The sequence below is a fragment of the Sceloporus occidentalis genome, unplaced genomic scaffold, assembly GCF_023333645.1.
Source record: "Sceloporus occidentalis isolate IW3139 unplaced genomic scaffold, rSceOcc1.0.p SCAF_328, whole genome shotgun sequence".
Classification (NCBI taxonomy): Eukaryota; Metazoa; Chordata; class Lepidosauria; order Squamata; family Phrynosomatidae; genus Sceloporus; species Sceloporus occidentalis.
This window is the reverse complement of record NW_028317308.1, coordinates 479,117-492,778: the sequence shown is the minus strand read 5'-3', so window position 1 is coordinate 492,778 and position 13,662 is coordinate 479,117. Positions and strand designations below refer to the sequence as shown.

Sequence of the window (13,662 nt, the reverse complement as noted above, 5' to 3'; positions counted from 1 at the left end):
ATTGAACCGCAAGACTCTCAGCATCTGGTTGTCGATCAGCGCGGTACAGCGCAGGGTGTCGATCAGCGCGGTACAGCGCCGGGTGTCGATCATCGCGGTACAGCGCCGGGTGTCGATCAGCGCGGTACAGCGCCGGGTGTCGATCAGCGCGGTACAGCGCCGGGTGTCGATCAGCGCGGTACAGCGCCGGGTGTCGATCAGCGCGGTACAGCGCCGGGTGCCGATCAGCGCGGTACAGCGCCGGGTGTCGATCAGCGCGGTACAGCGCCGGGTGCCGATCAGCGCGGTACAGCGCAGGGTGTCGATCAGCGCGGTACAGTGATGCTCCAGTTCATTATTCAGCGCAGCATCTTCACTCCCATTACCTTCAGATGCTCAGTAAAGCACTGTACACATGGCCAGCCCTAAGGTTTTTAGCACACCAGCCTCATGTTCTGGTTTTAGAGGAGAAGCTGGTATTACCACAGCTGCCGGTTAGCGGCCTTTCTGGTACTGCTAGCCCCGATAGTAAAATAAACTCCCTGCCTCTAAACGCCGATCCGTGGTGTTTCTATACCGTGAATCATGTGCACAGAGGTATCCAATCATTCTCCGCGTATACATGGAATGGTACAGCACTGTGTGTCGGAGTGTATGGACTCTGGATTGTTACATTGTGGCAAACTCGGTGAATACGAACTCAGGAGTCCTCTTGCGATCGGCGTCTCTTTTGGTGCGGATTGCGAGCTCCTGGCCCCGGGTGAGGAGTCCGCGCAGGGGCGAGGAGCGATCCACGCTTTAGATTTTGCTGTTTTCCAAATGGGAGTCGATGTGTTTGATCAGAACATCGTCGGGGTAGCCCACAGGGAAGGCCAGCTGGCACAGGGGGCAACTCCTGACCTCAGAATCCACCGTCTCCATCAGCAACTGCGGAGGCAGAGAGACAGCGATTAACGCCACGGGATAACCAAAAAACGTTATACAGCATAGAGACGTCATTAGCAGAGAGTTTATTCACAAACGTGAATCTGCACAGACTTCATTATACATTATGAACGTATTTGCCCTGTATAATGCGTAGTTAAATCACTGATCGTTCCTGGGTCACTTCACATGTTGAGCTATACATTATAAAGGGCTCAGCCCTTCTTGTGAGGGTAAGTGGCCATGGCTGGCCCTTTATAATGTATATCACAGAAACTCTCTGATCGATAGAAAACCCCACAACCACCGTGGGACCCTTAAGAAGTTCTATGGTCCGTTATACGTTCCAGTAAATATAAGAATCAGACATCGGTTGCTATTCATTTGAATTCAGAGAAGAGCGGGTGGGTTTTATAAGTACGTGGACCCCTATGCCGTATGGCTGCCTCGTTAACCCGTGTTAAGCTGTCTACACGCATGCACCCTCCTCGTTTCCCCCCGAAATCCTTACACCCACCACAGTGCTTCCTTCCTCCCCACACATTCTCACATTGATGGAGGGCCAGGATTGCGCATGTTCCGCGCGGGAGTACGATGCTGACATTCTCCTGTTAGCCATGTCAGGGATGGGAAACCCAGCACAAAAGGATGCACAGCGCACGGCTCCAGGCTCCGGACTGGGGGGCGATGGGGGGCTCCACTCCTCCTCATCAGAGGATTGCTGTGGGGGATCCTGAAAGCAGGGGGCAGTAGGGGGGCTGCCTGCATATTCCTCGTTGTACGAGCGCTGTTTGGGAAGGGTGGCAGTGCCTATCGGCATCCAGAGGGAGCGGGGCGCCCGTGGGTACAATGTTTGCTCATTAATTTCAGAATAACTTCTGCGGGCTTGGAAAGATGCCTTTGCCTGGTGGGTGGGGGGCTTAGGGTATGATACCTCAGCAATACCAGGGGAGGGGCAGCTCGTCGGGACAGGAGATAGCCGAGAAGGAGAAGATGGGGGTACTGGAGAGCGGCGCTGGTGGGCTGGGGACTGGGGGACAGGCGATCTCCTCTGCATGATGGGGGAAGGGCACTGAGAAACGGGGGATCTTCGCTGTGAGGAAGGAGAGTGGCGCAGAGGGGTGGGAGAGTGGCGAAGGGGACAGGGTGAGTGACGGAGCGGAGGGGACTGTCTCTGACCTGAAAAGCAAACAGAATGGATTACGAAAGAAGGGAATGAAACTCTAGGGTCGCGTGATACATATCCACGTTATCCACGTTTTCTCTTACCTGCTTGGTCCTCCAACAGCTCCCTTAGGATCCGGCCCTGCAGAGCGGTCAAGTCCCGCAGGCGATACAGCTCCTCGGTCAGTTCGGTATAGGCCAGTGCCAGATTAACCCTTATTGAAGATAAGATAAAAGAAGATCTAAGAATTTAGAAAAAACGGTCAGGAACTCCTAATATTTATCCAAAACATAACAGAAGTGAAACCCGGTGAATTCCCAACTCTGGTTATGATGCAAAGTTCGGGATCGGCCATTAGGCAACACCAGGAATGGCAAACGGAACAATCGGCCGTAATCACCAGAGTAGGTGAAACATTACGTTTAGAAGCATTCACCTCCCCTGTCCCCGAGTGTTGGGAAGCGGGCATCTGATGGAGGCCAAGTTGTTCCTTCCATAACATTATGAGGGTTTTTTTAACAATCTTTATAGTAAAATGGCGAATGGGATTGGGGTTCCAAATGTAATTCCTAATCCGTTCTTGTTTATCCCGGTTGGAGTTACGCATAAACGTCATGATGGCGACCCTTAGGCTAAGTAACTGATACACGGTACTATGTATGACAAGCCTGGAATAAAGTACTAACGTTTTCATCGATGCACTGAAACCGTGGAGGAGGATGAAACGTGCTTTGTGGAACCTCCGTCTCATCGTGAACAGAAACTTTACAGCCCTACCGTACTGGTGTGAAAGGGGCCATTACTAACGTTTATGGGGCCCTGGACAAGCCTCTTCTTATGGATTCCTCGCATGTCCACAAGAAGGAAGCGCACACAATAAACCATATTTTTGCATATTTTAGTGAGTGCATCAGCTTCTCCTTATTTCAAGCATTGAGGTTATTGTCAGGGAAAATATAAGAAGTCTTCCAAATTCACCGTGTTACCCATGGAGCCAAGTGTGACAGTGAGACGGCCAACATGCGCTGTGGGACAGACTGGGTTTGTTGACATGGAGTGAGATTTTAGGTACTGAAGATGAGGAAGGGGAACGACCGATAGAACAAAACAGAGCAAGCGGTCTGACGAGGAAGAGTATGTCGGTGCGTCGTTAGCATGCAGATGTCCCTGAAACCCAAACAAATCTGTGAGAGATGAGAAGAATATGGAACCCAGAAAGAGAAGTAGAAAGAACGCTTAAAATTCATTCATCCCACAAGCTGGTATCGCAGCATTAATGCCCAAATAATGTATTTAGATTCTTCGCTTGCCCATTTTACTTGTCTGTAAAACCTAAAGAATATTCTTTATTATTATTTTTTTAAATTGATCCCTGAGGAATGAAAGCTCCAGATAAAAGCAGATCATTCTTACACATTAAAAAATAACTTTCCAGTGACAGGAAGAGAGCGCTTATCGCTGCATCTCGTCCAGAAATGAATCACAAAACACAGCTCCGGGCGCCGTCTCCTGCCCCGTGGTCTCTTCCTGTAAACCGAGGTTACTCAGTACTTGCAACGCTGGACAAAGCGCAGAACGATTCCAAAAACCACACAAATACGTGAAACACACAGAGATCCGCGTCGAGGTAAATATCCAGGCTGCTATTAACATGCTGCATTACGGTCAGTGGAATACGGATATAATCGCCGCGGGGGGTTATTTGTTGCAATGTTGGCAAAGAGGCCTTTTAGCAGTCAGTGGCAGGCACCGGTTTAACGGACCTTTCCGTTTGTTATAATGGTGCGCGCCTTGTCTGATCGCAGGAGAACTGTGGCACGGGATCAGGAGTAACGGAAAGTTTATTTTACTGTATTTTTGTTTTGCTCTTCAGAAAACAAACACCGGTAGGAAATGAAACTATGAACGGGCGTTTTTACTTAAAGGGTTGGTGCGTGTTTTCTATATCTGTCTATTATATCGACGTTTCTGCACATCCTTATTTCCAGACACAAATAATATATTTTCAAAAAGCATCTTTAAACTCCATCACTGTAGGAGCCTCTACCGCCTCCCATGATCCAGGAGCCTCCCAGGTAAAATGTAAAAGGCTCCCAGGTATGGCGCTAAGGTATGACGTGACGGCCATGGTCCTGCAATAACTAATAAATAACGTCATTTACTCCCTTTTGAGAAGGGAGCAGCCTTTTTTTGAGATCGTAGTGCTCAGAATATCGGTAACGTGAAACGTGAACGCATCCTGTGAAATGCACAGATAGTTCAGATTATATATTGTAGGCAAACTGAATAAGCATGAATTACACGCACCCGCGTTTTAACAGATTTCACCAACTTTTTTGATGCGGTTTAACACTTTTGCCTTGGATTTATGTTACCAAGTTGCTGACAATAGATTTCAAACAACAGAGACACGATGGTTACCTGAAAGTAGAATCCAACCTATTCTCTAAACCTGACTCCTGGACCCCTCTCAAACGTAATGAAAGCCCCCTGAGCCACGACTGGAGTCTTCTGACTCTCCCCAGGCTGATCTCCAGAGACGCGGGGAGAATTTGAATTGGGTCTCATGGGACCCACTTGCTGCCCCAAACTCTAATGCAGGGGTTCCCAAACTGCGGCCCTCCAGCTGCTGCAGGACTACATCTCCCATACTCCTCAGCCAGCCCCTTAGCTGAAGGAGCGTTATGGGAGATGTAGTCCTGCAGCAGCTGGAGGGCCGCAGTTTGAGAACCCCTGCTCTAATGGGTTTTAGCTAGACTTAAAGGGACACTCCATGCATTCTACAGACCCCCCCATGTGCCAAACACATCTCCAGACACATCATACAATTACCCCAGTCAGCTCCAGTGGAAGAACTGCCCTGCCACCGACTGACCGCTGTCAGCAGCCAATCAAAGGCAAGAATTGTCAGACCTCAGCAGCTGCTGGAACAGGACTGCAGCTTCTACCTTAGGCAAGTCCTTTATTAAAGTACCAGCACCAGCTTGAAGGAACATCGATATTTTAAAGCACGCCGGGTTTGTATCTTGTGCCTAGGAACACACGTATGACCATCCACCGGGATAGTGCCAGGTGTTTCCATTTACACCACTTTAATTGTGAAGACTTTGTTGCTAGAATTAAATGGACGCTAGAATTAAATGGACGCTAGAATTAAATGGACGTATTACAAGCGTAGTGTGCATGCACACCGGTCGTATTAACCGTTTAAGTGTCAGGGGTCTGGGCGACACATTGCACCATAATGCTGATCTCCCCCTAGCACAGGAAGGGTTAAACATAAGCCTGGAGTTGATGAGGTTAATCTACGGACCGAGGGAGCAATCGGAGCACAGGATCTGGCTTCAGCTCGCCGAGAGTTTCTTGTGTTGTTGTCACTCGGCCAGGGACACCAGAAATAAACACTGCAGCTCAGGAAACCAGCTGTGCGGTGCGGGGCAAAACCACACGGGCTGCGGGGGAGGGGGTACGGGGACTGACAAGAGGGGCTGATGTGACTAATGGGTGGAGATGGGGGTAATGACTAATAGGGAGAACGAGCGTCACTTCGAAATAATATAATGTATGTGGGCAGAGCACCCGAGGAACGGCGGGCAGAATAATGGCAACGATGGAAAGATGTGTACGGAGATGTATATACACGGATAAGAAAGATGTCTATCTCGCGTCATTTGCATGTGTGTCTATTGGTTTTATATCTATATATCAAAAAAGAAACCAAAGAATGGAATCCTCACCATAATCGTACATTTCAAATATAACTTTTAATATCCAATTCTTGTAAAATTACTCACTTTTTTACCCTAGGATAAATAAATTGGCCTATATATATATATATATATATATATATATATACACACACATATAAAGCAACAAAGATTGTAACTGTATATTTTTATATTTTTATGTAACCTGTACTAACCTTAATATATTATTATGTTCATTTTTTTTTAAAACAAAATAAAATTATGACAAAATGTATACTTATAAGTAATGCAACCTAATGAGGGAATCCTAAAACGTACGTCAAGTTCAGACCTAAGGCCATCATCCAGTTTATTGGCTGCCTTCAGGACATAAGGTGCCCTAAAAGTTCTGAGTTTGAATCTCCTTGATCTCACACTCAGCTGAGTGCTCATCCTTTGGGGGGGCAACCAACTCATCTCAATTACCTGCCCCAGAATATGCTATGGAACCCCGGCATAGTGTAGCTCGTGGGCAAAAGCCCCATTTACACGACTTCATTGGTTATCATCCTAATAGGAGATGCATTCCCTTGTTGAATATGGTTTTAAAGCTTATTTAAAACGTATTGAAAGCTCCCAAAAGGCAGGGCCCTCTTCTCTCTCCGCAGCAGTCTTAAAACGCGTTACTTTTATTGTACCTTTTCTATATTGTCAATTCTAATGCCTTTGCTCGCTTTCACTTCCTTTTGTAACGGCGTTACAGAATCTGCTCTATAAATATAACGTAAAGTAATATGGAGTCGAGATGATAAAGTAAGATACAGTAAGACAGAAACAAAGGGGATACAAAGGGGATACAAAAGGGATACACAGGGGATACACAGGGGATACAAAGGGCGTATTTTGGAGTAGATTTGATACCTGTTGGTAGCCTTGGATTTTTTTATCAGGTATGGGGGGGCCATCTGCCAACCTAAGCTGATTATTGTGAGACCAACTTTCTAAGTGTTCTAGTAGCGTTTCCAGAAGTGCCTCTGTCCTCAGAGATTTATATACTTTAACTATAAAAATGTAGCAGAAAATATTAACTCTTCATTATGTACTTTAATATACAGTACATTCCAAGGCAAGATGAGTTTAATATACTCCTTATATATACTCCTATATTCCTTTAATGATTAAAAAAGTCTAAAAATTATAGGCAAATTGAGAAAAAAAATACATGAAATATATATATATACATACATACATATCAATAATTCCTCTGTATTTAATTGATCCATTAGCACTCATATTTTTTATTTTTGAATATATATTTATACGTTTCCTGCCTGTAACACTTAAGGGATAGACCCAGCCTCGATTTCTGTAATCTTTACATCTTTCGAGTAAATCCTCATCTTAAAGACAGCCTTTTGAACTTGCGGTCTTCACAATCTATTTATGTCCTGTATCAGCTTTAACACCTATATTCACACTCCTCTTGGTTTATTAATTTTGCTATAATGTTAAATTGAAAAATATATCTGAAGTCAAGAATGTTTGGGTGAAGTCCCTTCCAGATGAATTGGTATTTATTTATTTATTTATTAATGATACCAACAGAGACATTGAGCTTTAGTTCGGCACAGGTATAGCAAATGGTTTTGGTGTAATAAATTCCTAATATGCATTTAAGATAAAAAATAAATGTATAAAAAATAATATAATACATTATATAAAAATACATTTATCTATTTTTCACTTTATTTTATTATTAGTTTTGTGCCCAGGGGTAGTTCCAGCAGGGCTGAGAGATGTTCAGCTAATTCTTATAGTTGGTGCAGTACAAAACCTTCTAATGTATATATGTGTATATATATATATATATATATATATATATATATATATATATATATATACCGTATATATATATATAAATGATATATATAAATGGTATGCTTGCTTCATGTTAACAGGCCATAAGACCATTAAATGAATAAAATATACTCAAATGTGAAATATGTTAGGTAACTATAATTGATACCTCCAGCACTAGCACACGGATTATTGGGATTATTGGAATATACATTTACATATAATATACATAATATAATATACATTATTATCAAAACACGTTTGACTTGTATTATGGTTTATATGGCTCATTCTCTAGTAATGGCCACTGACATATAGATCAGTCATTTATAAGAATACACACAGCTGGGGTTGTTCATGCCACATGATGCCAACTTGCCCTGGCGGACTATTATCAGACAGTGCCCTCTGCTGTATGAAATAATGGATAACGAATATGTATTTACAGTAGTGGCGATTGAAGTGTTAGTAACACATTTCTTAAAGTGAGTTTTTTTTATATTTAGGAAGAAACTAAAATGAGGCATTCGGTTCTGGACATTGGACCGGATACTATATAGAATATCTTGTTACTTATGAACACACTATTATATAATCTATTTACATTAAAGTAAATACTAAGTAAATACTAAGTTACCTAAGGTTATTCTTTTTAAAGAGACAGTGACGCCTAATACGCTTTAGAGGTCAATGAAATAAATGTTGTTTAGTGCACCGATCCCTGTTTTTTTACAAACCGATTAGCATTTGCCCTCGCTCAGATACCTGGTAGCGATCTCCTTCTGCCCCCCCCCCCCGGTATATTTCGCCCCAGGTTTACTGTTCAAGTTCCTTTAACTCTCACCATCAGTCCAAAAGTGATACTGGATAAGCGTAACAGAGGATAAATATAGTAAGCTGGATGTATATGTCATGCTATAAGATCACCGCAGTATGATACGATATTAGGGTTTACTTACTGGTCGTCGCCGACCTCCTTCAGCCACGCCATCTCTCGCTGTGTCTGTCCTTTCACCAGCTCCTGAAGTTACAGCGACGCATGGACACGGAACAAGAATTTACCGCCATATACAGTGAAGTATAACGTACAGATTTAATTATACGTAAAAAGGAGGTAAGAGGTCCGCAGCTGGATACCAGAATGACAGAATAACAGTCGGGAGACTTAACCGAGTCATGATGAGCAGGATCGGTTTGCCATATTAAATGTAAAAAAAAGCATTAAAGCAGCGCCGGCCGGCCGGCATCAGCACCCAGCGGCCGTTTAGATTCGATTTCGGGCGGCCTGAGAATTCCCAGAATAAGTTGGCGGTATAGAGGGAAACATAGACAAAAAATGTCTAAGATGTGGTCCTTTTGCTGTTTGTAGCTGACCTTTTGCAACAGCTGGGGGGTTATATGCTGTCTTACCCTAAAACTAAATCAGTAGTGAAGGGAAGGGCACCTATGGCACCGCAGAGCTTACGTGGAGAATTTGTCTAGTAGTGTAAAGAATATTTTCTAACCTGCTCGCGAGCCTCTTTAAGCTGCTTTAGCTGCTCTTCGAGGCGCAGAACGTCCTCCTTTAGCTGTTTTTCTCTGCGCTGGGCATTCTGCAGATCTCTTCTGGCCTCCTCAAGTTCCGCATCTCTCCTTTGAGCTCCGATCTCCCGCTGCAGGTCCAGGCTGCGGGGGGCATGCCAGCTCATCGGGTGCTCTAGAACTAGAGACGTGAGATGTGAGAGAACCTCTGCAAACCCTTTCAATAGAGGCATAACTAGAAACCACAATACCACCTTTGCCCCAATCAGCTTATCACTGTCATCCCAACCCCCAAACAGCCTGTCTATGGCACCTTTCCCCCAGCTTGTTGATGCCCCCAAACAGCTTGGGGGCATCTTTGCTCAAAAAAGCTGGTATGTGCCATCATTGCCCCCAAACAACTTGTCTGTGCCTTCTTTGCCAATTGCCTCCATTCCAACACACACATATAAACACACAAATTAGACACACTTACTCATACTCACTCATTACACACATTCACATTCAGTTCGGTCCAGGTCGGAAGGGCCCTTTCCAAACATCTTTCAACTGGTATGAGAAGAGAGGGTTGCAGGGGTCGCCACTGCATCTATCTGTATTTTCCATTGAACGTCTTACCATGTTGCATGCCTGACCCGGGGTGTAGAGAGAGGTACTGCATGTCTGGATCCGAGAGAGCAGACCCTGGGAATGGATGGGGTTCATTGCACATCTGCAGCTGCTGCTCCAGGGACTGGATATGGGCTGCGTGGCTCAGAACAAGGCCTTTCTGAAAGGTATCGAACATTAAAGTGATAGTAATGGTTGTATAAGGAGTAGTTACTTGCCCCATAGCTGTTATAGAAGACATTAAAAAACAGTTCACAGACTGCGTGGATACCAGAATAACCATAAATATATATTTATGACTTAGACTATATATTAAGATTTATTATCCCAGCCACAGACATTAAAAGTTCCGTGTGGACGAAATGCGTCCATTTATCTCGTATGCATTATATAAATCGAGGAATGCGCTAGGAAGTTATCAAACGCCTACGATTTGAGATGGAAATCGCGGCACATTTACCATTTCATTTAGCTCCTCGTGCAGCTCACTCCTCTCAGCGCACATCTTCTCGCAGGCTCGCACCATCTCTCCCAGCTGTTCCTCGTTCTCTTGGTCCTTCTGAATCTGTGAATACAAATCAGTAATTCCCCATGACCAGCAACATACCTGCAGATCTATATATATATACCGGCATATATATCTATACAGCCCCTAGATTTACGCAATACACGATACACAACGCACACCCAAGTCACAGGTCCTGAAGTCCATGCTTTACGTTCCTTACAAGTACAAAAAAACCTTTCAGAGCATTGATTTTTTTTCCCAATGAGTAGAAAACATCCTGTAATCAAATGAATCTACCAAGTGATGTCACCGATTTAACTGCGTATTACACAGCACCAAACCAAGTCAGAGCTGATACTTCTACTCTCCCGTAAACTCCCAATTTCATCAAGAATCCGACTTTCGTAACTTTTGGCCAAATTCGTTTCAGCCAAGGATGAAGTATCTCAAGGCAGTAAGACAGATAGACGGCAGAGCAGAATAAAAGTATGGTAAATATCGATGGGTAGGACCACTATTAAACTTCACTCGCCACTCTAGAAAGTTCCGCACAGTAATTATATTTTGAACAATACGTGGCCAGCAGTATCGTCATATATCCAGAATACAATTAAAACCAGAGATACGGCAGGGTCTCAATTCCCAGCTGCCATGAACTTCCACTCCACGTATACTGGCAGAGCGTGACGAAAGCTGGGACACAAGCTGCGCATCCGTGAATGAAAGCGATATCGTTACAGTTTCGTAAATGTAGACTATGGGGTGAGATCTGTAAAAACAACACACACAATTGTTTGATAATTTCTCACCTGTACAGCCAGACCTTCCAGCACGCATGATCCCTGCAGTAAACATTTATTAATTAAGGCTGTAAAATCAATATTAGATGGATATTGCGCTAAACAAGGGTTAATGGAATTGTCCGTTATATTAGTCTCTGGGTATTGCAGTATTGGCTGAATCGTTTTAGGCAACATAACCAGTAAGTGGGAAGTGATCAGAGCCGGAGGAAAGCATCCGTCCGTTTCTCCAGGTCGAGTCCCTCTCCAGGGTGCTGAAACACGGAAGGTTCTGCGTTCCTACAGATCGTCAGCTCCTTGTGGCTTTGTGATAAATAATGGAGAAAGAGCAGCCAGTCATGGCCATTAAACTCCTCTCCCACCATCACAAACCATATATACAGGGGCAGATCAAGTCAATCGGAATTCACTATATGATGTCATATATTACATTAAATGTATTCATATAGCGCTGTTACAATAGAGAAATAAGACAGTGTAAATATCATTAAACTTTCTGGTGCTGAAGGAGAAGAGGGCCCTGCTCTTGTTCCATCTCAATTATTTTTCTTATTTCCTTACTTACCATAGCATGATGGTCCATTTAATATTTAATTACCCCCCACCCCTTTTCAGAATCATTTATCATTTACTAATTCCTCTTTTTGTTGATTCCTTTTTAACTCTTTCATGGCATGCCCTCTTCAGAACATGATTAGTACAGCTTTCTGATGTCATTCTATCTACTCTAAATCCTTCATCCCTAAGTCTTTTCTCTTTATTTTCTTCCCTCCATCATCTTTTCTCCGACTTTTTTTTTTCCTGTAAACAGTCCAGAAAGTTTTCACTCACCTCACGCTGGAAATCCTCCGTCCTCAGCAAGGAATGTTCCTTGGAGTCATAAGGAGAAAAGTTTGGATCATCAACAAACTCCGAGATAATCGGGTACTGTGAATAAAGATTAAAAGATGAAATCAGGATGCCGCTAATTGAGATCTTTCCTTCTCCGATCGCATAGTGAGAGTTTGATAGCCTAGAGGTATTCCTGGTTGTAGGAAGCCTTGAATGAAAATATTGCATTTTTTCTTTAACACTAGAAACTGAAAATTGGTTGATATGAATTCACATGCATGTCTCTTCTCTCCTTCCTCTAGTTGGGAAGGGAGTTAATTCAGACGCGATAATAAATATATAAAATAATTGATATCAAGGGGTTCTCCTGAGGATTTAGACTCAGATTCCACTTCCCGTTAAAATTCTCTATTTATAGCAACATAAGAAAAAGTGGCTTTTGCCGTATTTGGCCCAAAAGAAAGTCAATAAAGGTAATGGTCCAACACAGAAAAATATGTAACGTTACAAAGATGAGATCTGTAGAATAGAACTAAGTGGTGTAAAAAGGTAATGTGTGCCTAACAAAAAATATTATGTAAGATCCTTGAATAGCCTGCCAGTACACTTTGCTTCTAATTTCAAAATAAGTAACAATAGCAGCACCAGGAGGTACGGATCAAATAAAGGGTAATGTGTCACCTACAGAATAATGATAGAGACCGCACCAACACAACTATAATAAGCCAGTCCTCTCGCTGCTCTCTCAACCTGCAACTGTCCAGTAACAGCTCTGCTGCGGGACCTCTTACCCTAAAATAGTCCAGAACCCTTGGCCGTTCTCTCACAGAACCTCTGACTCTATTGGGTTCCAGTCTCTCTGGCTGCTCTGTTACAGCACCTCTGACCTCATAACAGTCCAAATCATCTGAATGATGTATAAACTGTTCCCTTACTGCATGCACTGTGCTGTTTGTGATGATTTCAGTAGCGTCATCTGTGGATCTGCTACCTTGCTTCTGCTCACCTTGATTTCATAGACTTTCAATTTCCGACGCAGAGTTGCGTTCTCTTTCTCCAGCATGCCGAGACGTTCCTTGATATCACCGTATGCGGTTATAAGGGCAAAATGGGATGCAGAACACATGTCCCCAGACTGGTCGGTGTTGGGGCTGTCCACCCAGTCCTCGTCCTCCTCCTCCTCGTCCTGTGCAAGCGCCTCTTGTGTGATGATGCTGATATCATCATTAAATACCGAGTCCATGGCCAGGCGCAGGGGGAGAAGCCAAGCGGCGTAAATCCCTCTGCACTTGGCGCCCTGTGAGGACGGCAGTGTTCCACAAAGAAGGGCCGTCCACGGTAGTGATGAGGACAACACAAGCTGCCCTAAGGACAGATGAGACCCTGTCCCAGACTCTGCCTCCCTATTTGGGTCTCTTCCCTTTTTATTCCTAAAACACCGGTGTGGCTGTGCAGATACTCACTGACCCCACAGTGCTTTGATGTACAGATGAAGCCTGGGGGCCTATTTCCAGCCTTGACCTGCAGATGAGCCCCCGTCCCTGACTGTCAGCATCCAGTCCCCACTCCAAGCAATGCAGATGATGCGGTGCCGTCTCTCTCCTGTCCCACATTCCTTGTTATGATCAGGTCTGGCTCGTATTGTCCTGCTGTATCATCGAGCTCCCTCCTCCTCCTCCTCTTCCCAGAGCCCTCCTCTTCTCCTTTCCATTCAGACTGCATACCCCATGACACAATGACATCAGTTCCTCTGAATCACCCGGCTCAGGGATCCTAAAACAT

General features: G+C 44.2%; 1 protein-coding gene across 1 annotated transcript; it reads right to left on the bottom strand.

The window, feature by feature from the left end:
* Positions 1–777: 777 nt before the first annotated feature.
* LOC149274509 (TANK-binding kinase 1-binding protein 1-like) lies at positions 778–13,123 on the bottom strand. Its single transcript, XM_089505437.1, has 9 exons — positions 12,887–13,123; positions 11,881–11,976; positions 10,202–10,306; positions 9,751–9,901; positions 9,117–9,313; positions 8,571–8,632; positions 2,173–2,282; positions 1,454–2,082; positions 778–906 (listed from the first exon to the last, which is right to left on the bottom strand). Exons 1-9 carry the CDS (start codon positions 13,121–13,123, stop codon positions 778–780), a joined length of 1,716 nt encoding a protein of 571 aa, XP_089361563.1.
* Between the last annotated feature and the right edge of the window lie 539 nt (positions 13,124–13,662).

Excerpts from the sequence above, each read along its gene's own strand:
- LOC149274509 (XM_089505437.1), bottom strand. The coding sequence starts at position 13,123 with ATGGACTCGGTATTTAATGATGATATCAGCATCATCACACAAGAGGCG. Across the intron at positions 2,083-2,172 it reads GCTGTTGGAGGACCAAGCAG|GTCAGAGACAGTCCCCTCCG; the intron begins GTAAGAGAAAAC and ends TTTGCTTTTCAG. Across the intron at positions 907-1,453 it reads AATCCTGGCCCTCCATCAAT|TTGCTGATGGAGACGGTGGA; the intron begins GTGAGAATGTGT and ends CTGCCTCCGCAG.